The 16406-nt window shown below is 37.2% G+C and overlaps 1 protein-coding gene across 1 annotated transcript in view; it reads left to right on the top strand.

Annotated features, from left to right (window-relative positions):
* CRIM1 (cysteine rich transmembrane BMP regulator 1) overlaps positions 1-16406 on the top strand; it is a 198307-nt gene that overhangs the window by 107975 nt on the left and 73926 nt on the right. The window contains exon 5 of the mRNA XM_086745319.1: positions 10492-10613. Coding sequence (XP_086601445.1) covers positions 10492-10613 — 122 coding nt within the window. The remainder of the gene's footprint in view (positions 1-10491; positions 10614-16406) is intronic.

Genomic DNA, 16406 nt, shown 5'->3' with positions numbered 1-16406 from the left:
TGTCATGGTCAACTTGCTTGTTTTTCCTCCTGCACTTTAACTCTAGCAGACCACTTTGCCATCTCAAGTATATCTGACCATCCAGTACCATGATGTTGTAACACGGTGTTGAATTGCAGACTTTGCTCTTTACTGAAGAGCCAGGTTTTGTATCACAGGAAAGTTCTACATTGGTGCCAGCTGAACTCATCTCACATCAAGCTCGGGCTTGCAATAGGGTTTTGTTTGTTTTAACAGTTGCTGAGAAGGCGAAATAGAACACTGCAATTTTGAAATAAGTGTTTAGGTATTTTCATGTATTTTAGTCTACAGAGAGAAATCCTCAAAAGTTAGGAAACAGCAAGTATTTTTCCCAGGAAAACCATTTATCTTCATTCAGGTCCTCTAAGTGGGAAAGTGATATTCAGTCCTCTTTACAGACTGCATCATACTGAATATCTACAAAGAGCAAGGATAGAAGGGCACATGTGTGACCTTTACAGGTGACCCATGCTCCATATCCACTTTCTCCATGTTGGTCTTCCAGGAGATGTAATGAATTTCTAAATTCAAAGTTCAGACAGTTCCCTTCTTTCCTTGCCACAGCTGCCTCAGCAATTCCTAGATGTTCTCAGTATGATGATAGTTATTGCTGCCTTGGTGTCCAGCCTCACAATGTGGGTTGTTTTGGCAAGCAATCATATTTTCCTGAAATTCACAAATGAGAAAAAGATTAAAAAGTTGTTGTTTTGGGTTTTTTCGGTGTTTTTTTTTTGTTTGTTTGCTTTTTGGGTTGTTGTTTTTCACTTTTTTTAAGCCATCTCAATAAAACTTGAACAGAAGCTCTTGCAACATGAGACGTTTCTGGAGCCTGGTGGCTGACTTCTAAGTGTCAGAGACTTCTAACAAAGAGAGGAAACATGAGAATGTTTTCAGAGGAAATAGCATGTGCATCTTCTGCAGAAGCATCTGTAAGATGTTGTAAATATAGGGGTCCCTGCTTGCATCTTTTATAAGATCACATTTTTGCACTGGTATTATGTAAGTTAAAAATACACATCTCTGCTCTTCCAACAACTCCTAGGAAGTATTGATTTGCAAAACCTTTCAAGACAATACTACCTAAAGGAAGGAGCACATTTCACATAAGCAGAAAAATCCCCAGTGTTTGCACAGGGGAAGGAAGTATTGATCGTAGTTATGCAAGCAGCTTCCTTTTTTATGTATGAGTTTTTAAGGAAAAGTATATGTAGTATTTAATCTGACCATGTGCTGCGTTAATGGTGTATTTACTCCATCACTGTTAAGAAGAAATTTTAACCCAGATAAATTAAAGTAACTCTTAACTGTATCTCTTTTTAGGTGGTGTTCTAGGCTTCAAAGTAGAATGAGACTGTAGTGTCTATAGAATTTGGTTTTGTTTGCATTCTTGACAAACAAGCTGGTATTTGAACTCTTTAAATTTATAATAAGCTGGTAGACATACGTTTCTGTTACAAATTTTGGTTTTCACTTGTCAGTCTAAGAATTAAGTGTACATATTGATCACACTCAATATTGCTCTCCCTGCTCCCCCCAAGACTTCCCACTCTATTTTGTTCCATTTCTTCTACTTAATCAGCTATTAACTTGTTTGGAAATTGAATAGGTGATATAGTTCAGAATAATTTCTAGCTTGAACAGGCAGATTTCTGTTTGTATCCCCAAGATCAATAATGTTTTTGACAGTTGTCTTCAAGCCCACAACTGCACAAATGCCATGGGAGACTCATTTACATAATAAAGCAATAAAATTATCACTTGGATGTTTGCATTTTTGAAAGGAAGTAGATGTGAGAATTTCCCAGCTGTTTCCAACAGTACTCAGAGCAGATGATATCAACATTATTGAGGTTATATCAAAAGAATTTGAAGTTGTGTTTTCTCTAGAAAATAGCAGGAAACATTATGCCAAACTTGAGCAGCCACAAAAACTGCTGCTTCCTTTTTTTCCTTCTTAAATTATTTAATATTTTTAAAGTGGAACTGAAGGTTGTGGACCGTTTTAAAATAATAAGTAGTTTCTTACTACTCTTCCTTGAAATATCATTGGTGAAATTTCAAGATTCTTATTTCTAAAAAAGGGTTACAGCTCTTGCATACGAAGTTCTCACTACATGGAAAAGGTCTCATTAATTGAACTTATCTGGTATCAGAAACACTGGGATTCTGGAGCAATCTTCTGGCCTCATCTTTTAGTTTAGTCCATAATGGAATAAATTTAGAAGCTACATGATCATCTAATGGTTTGACACATTTTTAGGAGGGTCGTAATTGTCCCTTCTGGACAGTTTGCTTTGTCCTCTCTCATATGAAAGCAGCATGGAACGGTTCTCAAACAGGGTCTTAGTCAACTTATCTAAGGCACAACTGGAGGTGAACTTGGCAAGGGATACAAAGAATGATAAGAAGGGCTTCTACAGGTATGTCAGCCAGAAGGGAAATGTCAAAGAAAGCGTACGCCCCCTAATGAACAAGCAAACTGGTAACAACGCAGGAGGAGAAGGCTGAGGTGCTCAACTTTTTTGCCTCAGTCTTCACTGGCAGCCTCTCTTCTTACACTTCTCAAGTGGATGAACCACAAGGCAGAGTCTGGGGGAGCAAATTCCTCCCCCTGGAAGAGAAAATTGGGTTCATGACCATGTGAGGCACCTGAACACACATGGAGGACAAGGAGGTGGTTCAAGACAGCCAGCATGACTTCATCAAGGGCAAGTCATGCCTGATCAACATAGTGACCTTCTATGATGGAGTGACTACATCAGTGGAGAAGGGAAGATGGATGGATGAGGAATTGGTTGGATGGTCACATCCAGAGAGTAGTGGTCAATGGCTCAATGTCCAAATGGAGATTGGTGACAAGTGGTGTCCCACAGGGATCAGTATTGGGACCAGTACTGTTTAGTGTCTTCATCAGTGACACAGACAGTGGGATAGAGTGCACCCTTAGCAAGTTTGCAGACACCACCAAGCTGAATGGTGCAGTTAACACACCTGAGGGATGGGATGCAATCCAGAGGGTCCTGGACAAGCTTGAGAAGTGGCCTGATCTAAACCTCATTAAGTTCAACAAGGCTAAGTGCAAGGTTCTGCACTTGAATTGGGGGAACCCCTGATATCAATACAGGCTGGAGGATAAAGGGATTAAGAGCAGCCCTGCTGAGAAGGACTTGGGGGTACTGGTGAACGAAAAGCTGGACATGAGCTGGCAGTGTGTGCTCACAACCCAGAAAACCGACTGCATCCTGGGCTGCATCAAAAGGAGTGTGGCCAGCAGGTCCAGGGAGGTGATTCTGGCCTGGTGAGACCCTACCTGGAGGTACTGCATCCAGCTCTGGAGCCCTCAGTACAGGAAAGACAAACCTGTTGGAGTGAGCCCAGAGGAGGGCCACAAAGATGATCAGAGGGCTGCAGCACCTCTCCTATGAAGAAAGGCTGAAAGAGTTGGGGCTGTTCAGCCTGGAGATGAGAAGGCTTCGGGGAGACCTTATAGCAGCCTTCCAGTACCTGAAAAGGGCATGTAAGAAAGATGAGGACAGACTTTTTCACCTGGCCTGTAGCAACAGGACAAAGGGTAACGGTTTTAAACTAAATGAGGGTGGATTTAGACTAGATAGAAAGAAGAAATTTTTTTTATGTTGAGAGTGGTGAAACACTGGAACAGATTGCCCAGAGAGCTGGTGGATGCCCCATCCCCAACATTCAAGGTCAGGTTGGACAGGGTTCTGAGCAACCTCATCTAGTTGGAGATCTTCTTGCAGGGGGGGTTGGACTAGATGACCTTTAAAGGTTCCCTCCAACCCAAACTATTCTATAATTCTGTGCTTATCTTTCCTAAACTTGTACAGAATTGTTTTCAGGCATATGAGAAAGGTGTTTAATACTATGAATGGCATGGAAAATCTAAACATGGAATAGTTACTGGTTTGGTTGTTTGTTTTTTGTTTATTTTTTTCAAAGAAGAAAGAGTATATATCAAATTAAACAATTGGATAAATTAAACAATAACATGGTTTGGGGAGGTTGGTGGGGTAGTTTTTTGGCTTTTTGTTGTTTTGGGTTTGTTTTTTTTTTTGGTTAGCTTATGGTAAAGCCATCCGTCATGGCTTAGTTTGAGGGAAATATGTCATTCAGGATTAAGAAAGTTTGGTGTTACAGGAATATTGTAGTTAGTGAATTACTTATAAAATTTGGAAGTGATTTTTGACCTGAAGTCTTTAAAAATTGTGTTTTATTTGTAAGAGAATCAGACTTACAGTTCCTCATTAAAAAGCAGTGAAACAATAAAAGAAAGAGATTCTTACAATTCCAGACAGCTAACAGTTGTGTAACATCTTAACAAGTATCTTATCTTTGGTTTAGAAGTGTTTGTTACATTATGAAGGGTGAGGCTGATAAACCTAAGGAAAGAGTAACTGAGTTACACAGTAGTAAAAAACTAAGAGATCTTCAACAGTGAAAAACATAAGCTGGTACTGCAAAATATGAGAAAAATGCAGGGTTGGACTGGTTTATGTTGTGTTTTGTTTCATATACTGATGAATTCAAAGGATTTATATATATATATCAGTGTACATTAAAAAGTCAGTGCACTTGACCAGTGGTTGTATCCCTGCTGGTTTCCATGGTGTGACTCTTTTGTGACTGTCCTGTTTTCCTCTCTCATCTCTCTGGGAAACAGACCAGTTGATTTAATGTCAGTCAAAGGATGAAATCAAGTCTTTTAGTCAAATGAACATTTTGGATTCTAATAAGCCTCGGAAAGATGATGATCTAGTTGATGTGAATGCTGATATTATGACTTTTTCCCTTGCTTAGCATCTGTTTGCGATTTCCTAACACTAAAAATATGAACAAAAGATGAACAAAAAACATTCCCTTTCACAGTGCCTTTAATTAAAAGCTAGATATTTGCCTTTTGCAGTATTTAAATGTCTCCTGTGTATAAAGATTACTCATGGAGAAATGCACTCTTATATTGGTACCTGTTTGTAACAATATCCAGAATTTTAGAAAGGAAGTTTTACTTGGGAGCTTACTAGCTTTGATTTCTTCATAAGTAAACCCCCTGGAGAATTAAAATAGGAAGAACTTCATATGAGTCACTTAGTTCATATAGAAATGATGCAAAACTTTTGAGCTTTTGGAAATGGTCCAATAGTAAGTGTTATATGCAACTTCTGCAGTTCTTCTGCCATCTCTTTCTACAGTTTTATTATTTATTGATCTCCGAAATAAAATACTAAAAGCTTTCCAGGAAAAGTTAGTATTTTCATTACTGACTTGCTTAATCATATCTTTAAAACAAAAAATGCAAAATGCATAAAACAGTGATTCAGAACTTGTGGGCGAAAACTCTGCAGTCTGTATTTCTGAAGATGTAGGAGAATTCCTGATTAACTTCTTGGATGGAGATGTCCCAATGGCCTGCAGTGTCACTTTCTATGTAGGGTTGGAGTTTATCTTTTCTAAGACTAGTATTTGGTTGATTCCTTAGGCTGTAGCTTGACGAGTTTGAAACTCATCATCTTGCCTACTTAACTCACATTGTGACCTCAAGTGTAAGTAACAGAGATAATCCTTCACTGATTTCATGAGATTGCGATGTTAATATTTCATTTTGCTATATCATCATCTCTTATCCTCTGTGCTTGATGGTAGGGAGGGTCTTGCATTTAATCTCTTTTCCTTGCCACTAGTTCATCAAGCTTTGATAATGCTAGGAGTTTTCCGAAAATTCGTTATTTCCTTAAGTATTTACATTATTAAAGGATCTGTGGGAGTTTTCTCTACTACATTGAGGTACCATAACTGCTGATAATGTTAATGCAAATTGTATTAGATTCCTGCAAGGAAAAAAAAAGAAGAACCATGATAAAATCTGCACAGGAATGTGATGTATGTTTCAGGAATGCTTTTCTTTAGTTTCAGTGCTTTAGACTTAATTTTGTTTTGATCCTCAAAATAAATCTCCCTCTCCCCAACACACCCCCATTCCAGCCTTCTCATTCACTGAGGCTAATAAATCTTCTTTTTGCAGGGTGCCTGGTCTTGTTTTCATAGCCATTATGCCTTATGCCTGGAGACTCTTTTGATCCTACCATCAAAACAGCTTTTCTGAGGCTCGCCAAGCCCTTCTCTCTTTTCATCTGTTTAATAACAGAAGTAAATGAACCAAGATAATTAGATTTTAAATAAGAATTGTCATTTACAAGAATTCTGTTTAATTTATTTTTTCGTCTTCTTTCTTTGCCTTTTTGCACTTTTGATGACATAAAGGAAAAAGGAAAATGATGATATAAAACCTAAAACAACCAAAAAAATAATCTAACCCCCCCAAACATGAAATAAACAAGTAATGAAATTATTTCTGTTTTTAAAAATGTTAAAACTTAAATTAAAAATCAAGCCATTTATATTACTGAAGCAGTTACCTTCCTCAGTCTGTAAAGCATTGGTTAATAAACATTGTCTTGTTTCTAGTTTGTTACATACTGAAGTTTTCCTTGCTTAGTTGTTGAAATTTCTAGGATGATTGTTGTTACTACTTTTTTTTTTTTTTTTTTTTTTTTAACTTGAACTGGAGACAATTCCTTTTACCAGTCAGACTGATTCTGTATTTTCAAACTTTCAATACAACTGACTTCTTACTTGGGATTATTGGTTCCTTCCAGGCCATCCATGAAGTCTTTTTTTTTTTTTCTTTTTTCTTTTTTTTTTTTTTTTTTTTTAGTTCCTCCCCTCTTTCTGGGGGGATGTTGTACTGTCTTACAGGACTGTTCTTCCTTGTTAAAAGGAGATACTCTTCTTGACTTGACTTGAGTACTGTTACGGTATAACATCCCATGAGACATGTTTCCTTAGTCCCTTTGCTAATACAGTGTGTGAGAGGCAGATACCGGGTGCCAGCTTCTCCGTACCTCGAGGATTGTCCTCCCTTTAATCTTGGAACTTTTGGATCCCGCCGTGCTATTTGATGGTGTCACTGCAGGCTGTGTAAAAACTGGAGGCGACATATAAAGCTGTCTTCTCTCTGAGAAGGTTTCCTTGTAGTAACTCCTGCTGTGTCTGTTTTCCTTAGGCAAGTTACAGTTGCAGAGGGAGCAGCTCAGAAGCAGCATTGTGCCTTACTGATCAGTAAGAGAACTTGCTTTGAGAAATTTTAGAGAAATTGCTCTGAGAAGGAGCCATGGCTGTTATCAAGAGGCTTATCACAATCTGGCCTGCTAAACTTCTTCAAACCTAATGCTCAATACCGAGGCTGAGCTACGCATGCCCTGCAGGTGGATAGCTGCCTGTGGCAGAGCACAGAGCAGGACTACAACTGCTCTTCCTCTGTCCTTCTGCTCCAAAAGGCACTTCAGAAAAATCAAGTACTATAAAACTGATTTTGCTCTCTTGCTGAGAACGGGATCACTTATTCTGAATTTCCAGATGTTGTTGTTTTGGCAGTGCAATAGCTGTGCTCAGCTACCAGAATTCCTTGGGTTTCTTCCTGAAAGACTTCTGTCTCCAAAACAATGTTTTCCATGCTAATAGCCTGGACAATGGTCAAAGGTTTTCCTAGCAGAGCTGGCTGCTAGGAGAGTCCATCTGAGACCATTTGCTGCTTTGACATTCTCCTAAGCATGGATTATTTTTTAACCGATCGGGAAGTCAATTTATAAAATTTTGGAGGGTGGGGTTTTGTTTGCTTACACTGTGAATGAGTATGCAAAGCTTTGATGACTCTGAATGGGGGCGAGTCTTTTCTGCAGAAGGGAACATTGGCTCCCACCAGTCTTTGAAACATCTTTTTCAGCTGTTCTTCTGGAAGATTGTCCTATCTTAAGTTATTTAATTTGATGCATATTTTTTATTGTTTGGCTTTTTAGTTTGGGTTGTTGCTTTTTGGTTTTGGTTTTTTTTTAAGGAATTGACTGGGAAGAATATGAGGGGAAAAGTACAAGTTATTAATCTAATAATTTCATATCCTCCCACATCTCAAATCATCAATGATGACAAATGTGAGGGAAAGAATAGAGAAGATACAGGCATGTCTGAAAAAGCTTATTGTGAAGACAGTAAAACTAAGAGTGGTAATTTCAGCTCATGAGACTTGAAAAATCAAGGTCCACAACTGTATTCCCATCATGTGTGCCATTTTCTCTGTGAAAGATGTGAATTTTCAGAAAGTTTGATCTACCTGTTTTCCCAGAGATTATCTGGATGTTGAGTATAGGGTGGTTGAAGTGAAACCAAGTATTTTTATCTAGGCTTTTAATACTGCTTTCAGATTGTATCTGTACTTTTTTGTTATATATGTTTTTAAAATATTTTTTCTTTCTTCTTTAGTAATATATAGGTGCTTATTTTTGTGTTTCATTCTTTTCGCAAGGGAAAAGCATTGTTGAAAGCAATGTCTGCTACATGGGTTAAGGTACAAATTCCTTGAACCCAACAGTGCTAATTGTTCTTTTTTGCTGATTGCTAGAGGTAGTATTTTTTTCCCTTTTTAATCCCAAGGCAGCAAAAGGTGAGATATTACTACAGAATTCTGTAAGATTACTTAGAGTAATCTTAAAGGGAAGCTGCTGTCACAAATCCTTAGGGTTTTTTGATCCCATGTAGTAGAAGCCATAATGCTTTTTTTTCCTTCTACATCACTGAAGGCAAAGGGCATATAGTGAAGAAAATAATTAGATACTTCCTTTTTTTTTTGTATTTACAAATCAAAAGAAAATGTCACAAGCAAACATAGGATAAATAAAACTTCCGTTTCTGTACTCTTACTTTTTTTTATTGGTTTTGTTCATTATCCTTTACTGTTATGGTAAGCACAATACCATTTTAATAAAAAATCCTTGAAGTGCCTGTTTTAAAACTGTCACTATGCTGTAGTATGTATGTGCACATAGAGAGTTAGATTGCTTCACTTCATCTTGAGATATTTAACATTATTTGTGAAATGTGATATAGTTAATACTGGTTTTTTTGCAAGGACTCATTTATCCCTTGATAGTAACATGCTGCTATAATGCAATATTTTAAGAACCCTTTTCAGATAGTATAACAAAGGTTCTGTGAGGTTCCTTGACTTTACTTGCATTTCTCCTTGCAAACTTCATTTTGAGCAATACCTTATGGTGGAGAGCGTAATATTACCTAACACTGATGAGGTTAATAGGAGAGATAATAAAACCCTGTCTTGACAGGTGGCTGTTCCTCATTCATTGAGTGCTGGTATGAGATGAAATGGCTGTTGAGCAATTAAGGAGACATGCATGGTAGAGGAGAACCAAGCTTTTTGCTTTTTAAGCTTAAAGAATAAGCAAATGCGTTAAGTGCTGATGATACTTCTTACTAATGGGTAGTTTAACGTTGCGGTTGTCTTTGAATACTTGAAGTAATTGAATTAGTTATTAACGAGTTCTTATTTTAATTTCTTTAACTCATAATTACAGGATCTTGTGTTCTTTTTTCCTTTTGAAATTCATATGTATTTGTAATATGCTAAATTAATCTAAGTTTTTTACACAACAACAACAACTGTGTTTTCCAACTGAAAAGTTTAACTGCTATTCCATGAAGTTTTTAAGCTATGATATTTGCATATTTCTCTTTGTTCATTTTGTCTTGCATTTTGTTGAATCATTGGTGCTTATCCCTATAACACACCCATGGTTCAGGGCAAGAACTCTGTTAAATGTAAACTTAGCAAAAGTCCTAAGTGTTTGACTTTTAAACTATTATGTTAATCATAAGCAAAGAATTTGGAAACAAACATGTCTATTATTTATCTACATTTTATGTCTTCCACTTCTTTAGGCTGTTTTCTTAAATAAGCAAATAAATGCTACTTACCTGGAGAAAATACTCTTTTTCAAACGATCCAATCTCTAAAACTAACCACAGATTTTAATACCTAGCCTTCTACATTATTTGGCATCTTATGTAATTGGTTGCCCCTCCACGAACTGAGAGCAGCACCATCAAAAACCAAAAGAGAACCAGCGGTTATTTTCATTTGACTTAGATTTAATGATTCCGGAAGGTTCTTCCTTTCTCTTTAATTATTCCCTATATAAAACTGAGTATGGTATGGTTTCCTCTTCAGATGAATGGGTGCAGTTGCTTTTATTAGTGTTTCACCAGTTTTGATTTTCAGAGAGAACTGGAGGAGAAGCCTAATTTTGCAAGTCTGGAGAATACAACTATTTTCAAACAATCTGGGATTACATTTTTGTACATCTTTACGTGTAGCACTAGAGAAGTGTTAGTGTTGCACAGTACCATCTTCTTGTTTGCTTGACAAGCAAGTTTAAAAAAAACCCCATCAGGTTGATAAGCTATCTCAGTTGTTGGGTTAAAATATATGAATATGCTAAAACTGTAACTTGTACTCTAGCTTTCCATTTTTCTCTTGCTTATTCTTTCCCCTTATATGTGGCTTCATTTATTTATGGGGTTTTCCTTCCTGTTCTTTGGTTTCAGATGCGAGTGTCTCTCTGGTTTATGTGGTTTCCCCATGTGCGAGGCAGGCTCCATTCCCCAGATAGTCTCGCGTGGAGATGGAACACCTGGCAAGTGCTGTGATGTCTTTGAATGTGTCAATGGTACGTGATCTAAGAGAAATCATTTGCTTGAGGTTTGTTATTTAAGAGAGAACTGGGAGTTCTACTGAAGATACTTAAGTGGGAAACAGTGTCATTTGTAAGTTGTCATGTTTCTTTAATTTCTGAAGCACTTTTCCCTGTGACTCAGGGATTAACAGTTTTTGGAAGGCTCCCTCACTGCATGATTTTCAGGTACTCCTTTGCCAGTAGCAAACTCTAGAGTCCTTTTAGAAGTTAAATTTTTGCGAAACACTGCAGCTGGTTGTTGCAGTACCATAAACCATAGGATGCTCTTTAGACTATGGAGTTCACTTTAAGAAACATTTGCAAAGTGATTCTTAACAGAAATGTACAACCTTTGGAAATTGTAAGTTAGTGTAAGAATAGACTGATTTGTATTCTTTGCTTTCCAATTTAAATGTTTAGACAATATTTAAAACCCTTGAATGTGACTCTGTCTCAGGAATGCTCTATGCTATATGTATAGAACTACATGCAGGGTGTATTTGAGAAGAGACTTAGATATTTGACTATTGCTTTATTTCTCACTGTAACTCACTCCAAAGGTTCAACCTGCTTTTGGGTCAGGATTTCTTTTTACCTCTCAGGCTTTCCCATTCCTAATTTTCACCTTAACAGCCTATGGCGACAGTAAATTGGAAGAAAAATAGGAGTTTTTTAAGGGAAGTTTATGCCAGAGAGGTAAGTAAAAAGTACAGATTGGAGGAAAATAAAGGTTTGTAGGAAGATATAATCTTTGTCTTGTTTATGTCCTTAAAACATGAGTATTAAAATAATCCAGACAAGTATGAAAATTATTCTTTAATAAGTTCCTCTTTAAAAAAAAAAAAATCTAAGAAACGTGATCAGAAAAGTTAAATATTTGTGGGTTCCTTTTTTAAAAAGGACCTTTGTCTTTCTGCTGCTTAATGCTACAATCAGATTTTTAAAAAATAATGCTGTATGATGTGACTTGAAAGCGCTTTAAGTATATTTAGAAGTGAGAAACTTCGAGGTGCAATTATTAATGATGCTTCATTTTGGAAAGAGGAAATAGTTATAAGGCTGAAGATGATAAATATTTTTACCAACAAGCTGGGAACAACTGTGAAGCTACTCATGAGGAGTTCAAATCTCACAAAGAGAACTGTGTGCCAGATCATTTGTAAAGAGGACAGAATAGTCATAGAACTTGATCTGCATTGCTTTATAATTTGAGTTTTTTCAAGCACAATTTGGGATGGTTAGATGGTTCTAGTCTTAGGGTCAAATACTGCAAGCCACACCTAAAACCTTTACATTCCTAGAAAACTATTTCTGACAAGAACTTACTAGATAAATGGCTAGTGCAATGACAAACTGGTAAAAAAGATATATAAAAAATACATATAGTATATATGTTCATATATATATATATATATATGTGTGTATGTGTGTGAATGTTCATGAGCCTGATAGTTGAATATAATATCCAGTTCTGGTTTTTAGAAGGGTGATGAAATCCTAACAAGTGCGGAAGAGATAGAGTAGATATCAGTAAAAGATGAAAGAAGTACCTTACAATGATAGGCTTAGATCAATTTCTTCACTTAATTAAAAAAAAATTGCCGTCAAAGTAACAGGAGCCAAATCTGTAAGATCTGGGACGTGCTGTTCTCAGCAGCGAGGGTGGTTAGCTGTTGGCACAGACTGCAGGGAAGATGCTGAATTCCTTATCTTCATCCTTTCCAATTAGGAGTAGATGCCTTTTTAAAGAGTGTGATTTAATCAAGTACAAGTTAATCGGCTTATAGATGGTAAGTGGGGAAGTTGTGTAATCAGTGTTACCAAAAAGTTCCATTAGTTACTTCTGTGTTTGAAAACCTCCAAAACCAGGCAAGAGCATGGAATAAAAAGGATGTGCATAGTCACACTAGTAGAGTTTTCCTGCTGTTATAACATCTATTTAAAGTTACAATCAAATAGTTCTGTTGGGGGTGGGCAGAGAAAAAAAAGCTGTCAGGTATACTAGTGATCCACCTGAGTTACCTTAAAGCAAGGGCAGTCATTATGAGTAAGTGTATGTAGACTGCAAAAAATCCGATTTGTGTATTGTGGGGTAACTAAATTGTGTGTTCACATAACCCTAATGACGTGCAGAGTGTCAAAGCAGGCCAGCCTTGTGTGATATTTATGCAAGTAGGTGCTAATGTGATAGGTACAGAGCTGCATGTTCAGAGGGAGGATGGGAGGCTGCCTTTTACTGTGTTGGAAAGAGATCTGCTCTTATTACAGAACAGCATTGGCCAGTGTTGAGGAGGTAGTTAATGAATAAGGGCAGCAAAATACGTGTCACGTAGAGACTATGCATATGTTCTCTTTGGTTTTTGTTAGACAAATTTTGGAGGCAAATCAGTCATTCTTTAACAAACGTTTTTCCTGAGTTTAATGTAGAACTGATTTAGAAGCTCCATGATGTATCTGTAGATTTTGTATGGTTATCTTTGTTACCAGTACAGCTTTTGGTTAATCAGTCTTAGAAAAGCATGTTAATCTGCGATGAGAGAAACTTCTACAACAGTCACTCTTTGCAAGTCATGCAGTTGTTGTTCCTGTTGATTATAAATACAGCAGTAAGTCAATACACTAATCACTATTTTCTTACTTCAGATTTCTATTGAGTGTGTCCGTAAGCTTTCCATCATGTGTAAGCTCCTGTTTCTCATTGTTTGTTGTATAATTATATAACATAATTTATCACCAAAATAACATTTACTCCTGCTTGGAAATTGAGTTGATATTTCAATTTAATTGGAGTTTGTCATTAAGTACCTACTGTCTGTGACTGTTCAATCTTTGTGCAGATTGAGCTTCTCTTTGAATTTTTTCACAGGAAGTAATTTAGAAAGTGCTGAAAATAACTTTCTCATTGGTGACAAGAAAAAAAATATATTACAGAGACCTGATCCTCCTGATAGTTCTGTGTGACATTTTAGTCATCATGAATATATGCAGAGATCAGTCTTTTATGTAAAACTGCTATACTAATTGGAGACATAAATTTGTGCTTTTTAAAACACCACTGTGGTTAAAAGAATTCATCATTACAATTATTGCACAAGTATTACTGTCGCTAGAGTGTGGTTCTTGTCTCAAAGGTCAGTCAGTTAAAAAAAGTCAATTTAAAGCATGTATTGATTCCTCTATTTTGAAGGAAAGCATCTTTGTAAATAAAATCATTCTGTGTTATTTAAATGGTGGTAGTAATCAAGCCAAAGTTCTCTTGTGATGTAGTTAAGTTCTTCTGTTTTGATTTATCCAGTGTGAGTATTTGGGCCACCCCAGAGCACACCCTGCCTGTTAAAATGACAGCTGGGATAGCCATGATGGCTGCAACTTTGATGTTTCTTGCTTCTTTTTCTTTGTCAGAAGAAATATTTTTACTTTTTAATGTGTAAATTAAATCTTGCAGCTCTCTGGAACTATTGGTAGACACTGATGTACAAAGCAGTGGTGATACGATTTTGTCAGTTGTCTTTGCTTAGAGGATGGCTGGCTGTTTCTCCTCATCTTACTTTCTTGATGACCCTTAGACAAAGCCCCTCTTACATTGTGCATGTAACAGAATTTTAGCCTGACGGAGACAGAGAAGTGTGAATTGCTAGATTTTAGTCTCTGGCTGCCATAAAATAGTACAACTAGAGGTGTGGCCGATACAGATATATACATCGCTGCTTGTTGCAAAGGGGAATCGGAGAGCAGTACAGTGGTGTTCAGCAGTGAAGTTTTCAGGGCAGAGCTACATCCATAGTCAAATGTGCTTGTTCCTGAAACGTGTGAGGTAGGTAGAGAGAAAATAAGGCAACATGAGAAATCTTTAGCAAATAATTTCATCTTCATATATGAAACTGAAAATGACATTGTGTGGTTGCAGTGCATTGTAGCAGAGTGCACGTTTCAGTGAAAGTGAGATTGTATGTTGTTTGAAAGGCAGGTTATTCCAACTGATGTGAAGTTTCCCTCCTTGCACTTATCTGAAATCTGTTTTCCATTTAGAGAATAATAGATATGATATGATGTAAATTTGGGGAAAATTGAGCAAGAGATTCACAAGATGCAGTCCTTGCCAAAATCCTGCTTTCTACAGAAGTTAATTCAAGGTTTATTTGATCCACTCAAAATATGTTACTCACCAGGATTTTTGTCTGCTAATCCTGGTGTGCTGCCTTTTCTCATGGGAGAGCTTATAAGGAAAAAAATTGATTCAGCATTAAATTACAAGCATCAACAAGTGAATCTAAAGCGATTGAAAGCTGCATATACAGCAGGAGTGGAAGTGTTTGGAAACAACAGAGTATCCAAACTTGCCTGTTCTTTAATTAAGTATTGATGCATGGGTCTCTTGAATGTAAATTGTCCTAAAGCACATACTGACTGCACACTGTGCCTTAGAAATTTGAGAGAGCAATTACCAAGCATCCTGCAGCTGCTTCCTTCTGTCACTTAGAGCTTCCACTTCTCAGTAAGTTTACTTGAATACAACTGCTGCTTCAAAAGAGTCTGTGATTGCTTCATGAAAGATGGTAAACTGCATGTGTGAGAGTGGTCCTCGTTAATGTGTCCATGTGGTCCAAGGTTGAGGGGACCAGGCTGCTTTCTGCTATAGCCACGTACGAGCTGTGACTTGAGAGTCCAGCCTTGCCAGGAGTGGCTCTGGAGCCTCACTTCACATCCCTTTCCCCCAGAGGTGAGGCGCAGACTTTCATTGCCCTGTCCACTGAGAATGGGACTGTCTGATGCATGAAAATAACTGGCATTGATCTAGGGAAGGAAGGATGACAACTTCCCGTGGGATTTAAGATTGAGACCCTTTCTATACTGCTGTTTCAGGCTGTACTGATGATCGCATGGTAGTATAGAAGTGATCTCCTAAATCATCAAGCTCATTCACTTGCCATGACATGTAACCCATGTTTTATAAGTGCTTCTGTAATTTTTTTTCCTCATTTGAGAAGATACCACTGACATAAAAGAGGCATTTCTCTTTTCTCTGTGCCTCCTGGCCTTCTTTACACTTGCATCTCTATACAGCGATACTGCATTGGAGGACAGATTAAAATTCCCCTTTAATCACACTTCCCACCTGTTGATGCTCTTACTCCTCACAGCAATTGCAATTCCATTATTAAGCTCATAGTGTGGAAAAGGATAAAGGGAAGTAAGAATCGCCTCTTTCTAATGGGAGTATCAATGAGTACTGAAGGGATTTGTTGGGGAATATTGGGTCAGCAAGGAAAATCTTCACTAAAGAAGGAAGAATGGAATCCAAGTGAAACACCTCACAGACACCAGCTAATTCCCATGGAGTTGCTATTATTTATTGCACTAATCCCGAGAGAACTTACATTGGACTTTCATTAAGCTTATTTTCTGTGTGCTTTTAAGAAATAATTATTTGATCATTTGACCAAGGTAACAGAGTCTGTCCCAGAGCAGGGAACTAAATATAGTCTTAATCCTAATTAAACATTTGCTGGATTTTTCTCTCTGGGCATCCAAAACCACAGAATTTTGTGGTGGACTTTAAATAGACACCTGCTTAAAATTAACAATATGCAAAATGCAACTTTTGAGCTGCAAAAGAGAACAAACTGTTTGGTAAGTAATAAAAGGGAGATTAATATTAAAGGAAGATAATCTGATGCCAAAAAGGTAGAGAGATTGGGGGTGGGGTGGGGAGAGTGGTGGTTTTTGAGTTTGCTTGTTTTTTCTTCAGTCAGAACATTTGGACAGTATTTGAAAATTATTGCTAAT

The sequence above is a fragment of the Chlamydotis macqueenii genome, chromosome 3 (genome assembly GCF_036417535.1).
Source record: "Chlamydotis macqueenii isolate bChlMac1 chromosome 3, bChlMac1.mat, whole genome shotgun sequence".
Classification (NCBI taxonomy): domain Eukaryota; kingdom Metazoa; phylum Chordata; class Aves; order Otidiformes; family Otididae; genus Chlamydotis; species Chlamydotis macqueenii.
The sequence above is the reverse complement of the archived record's forward strand: the minus strand, read 5'-3'. Positions and strand labels throughout refer to the sequence as shown.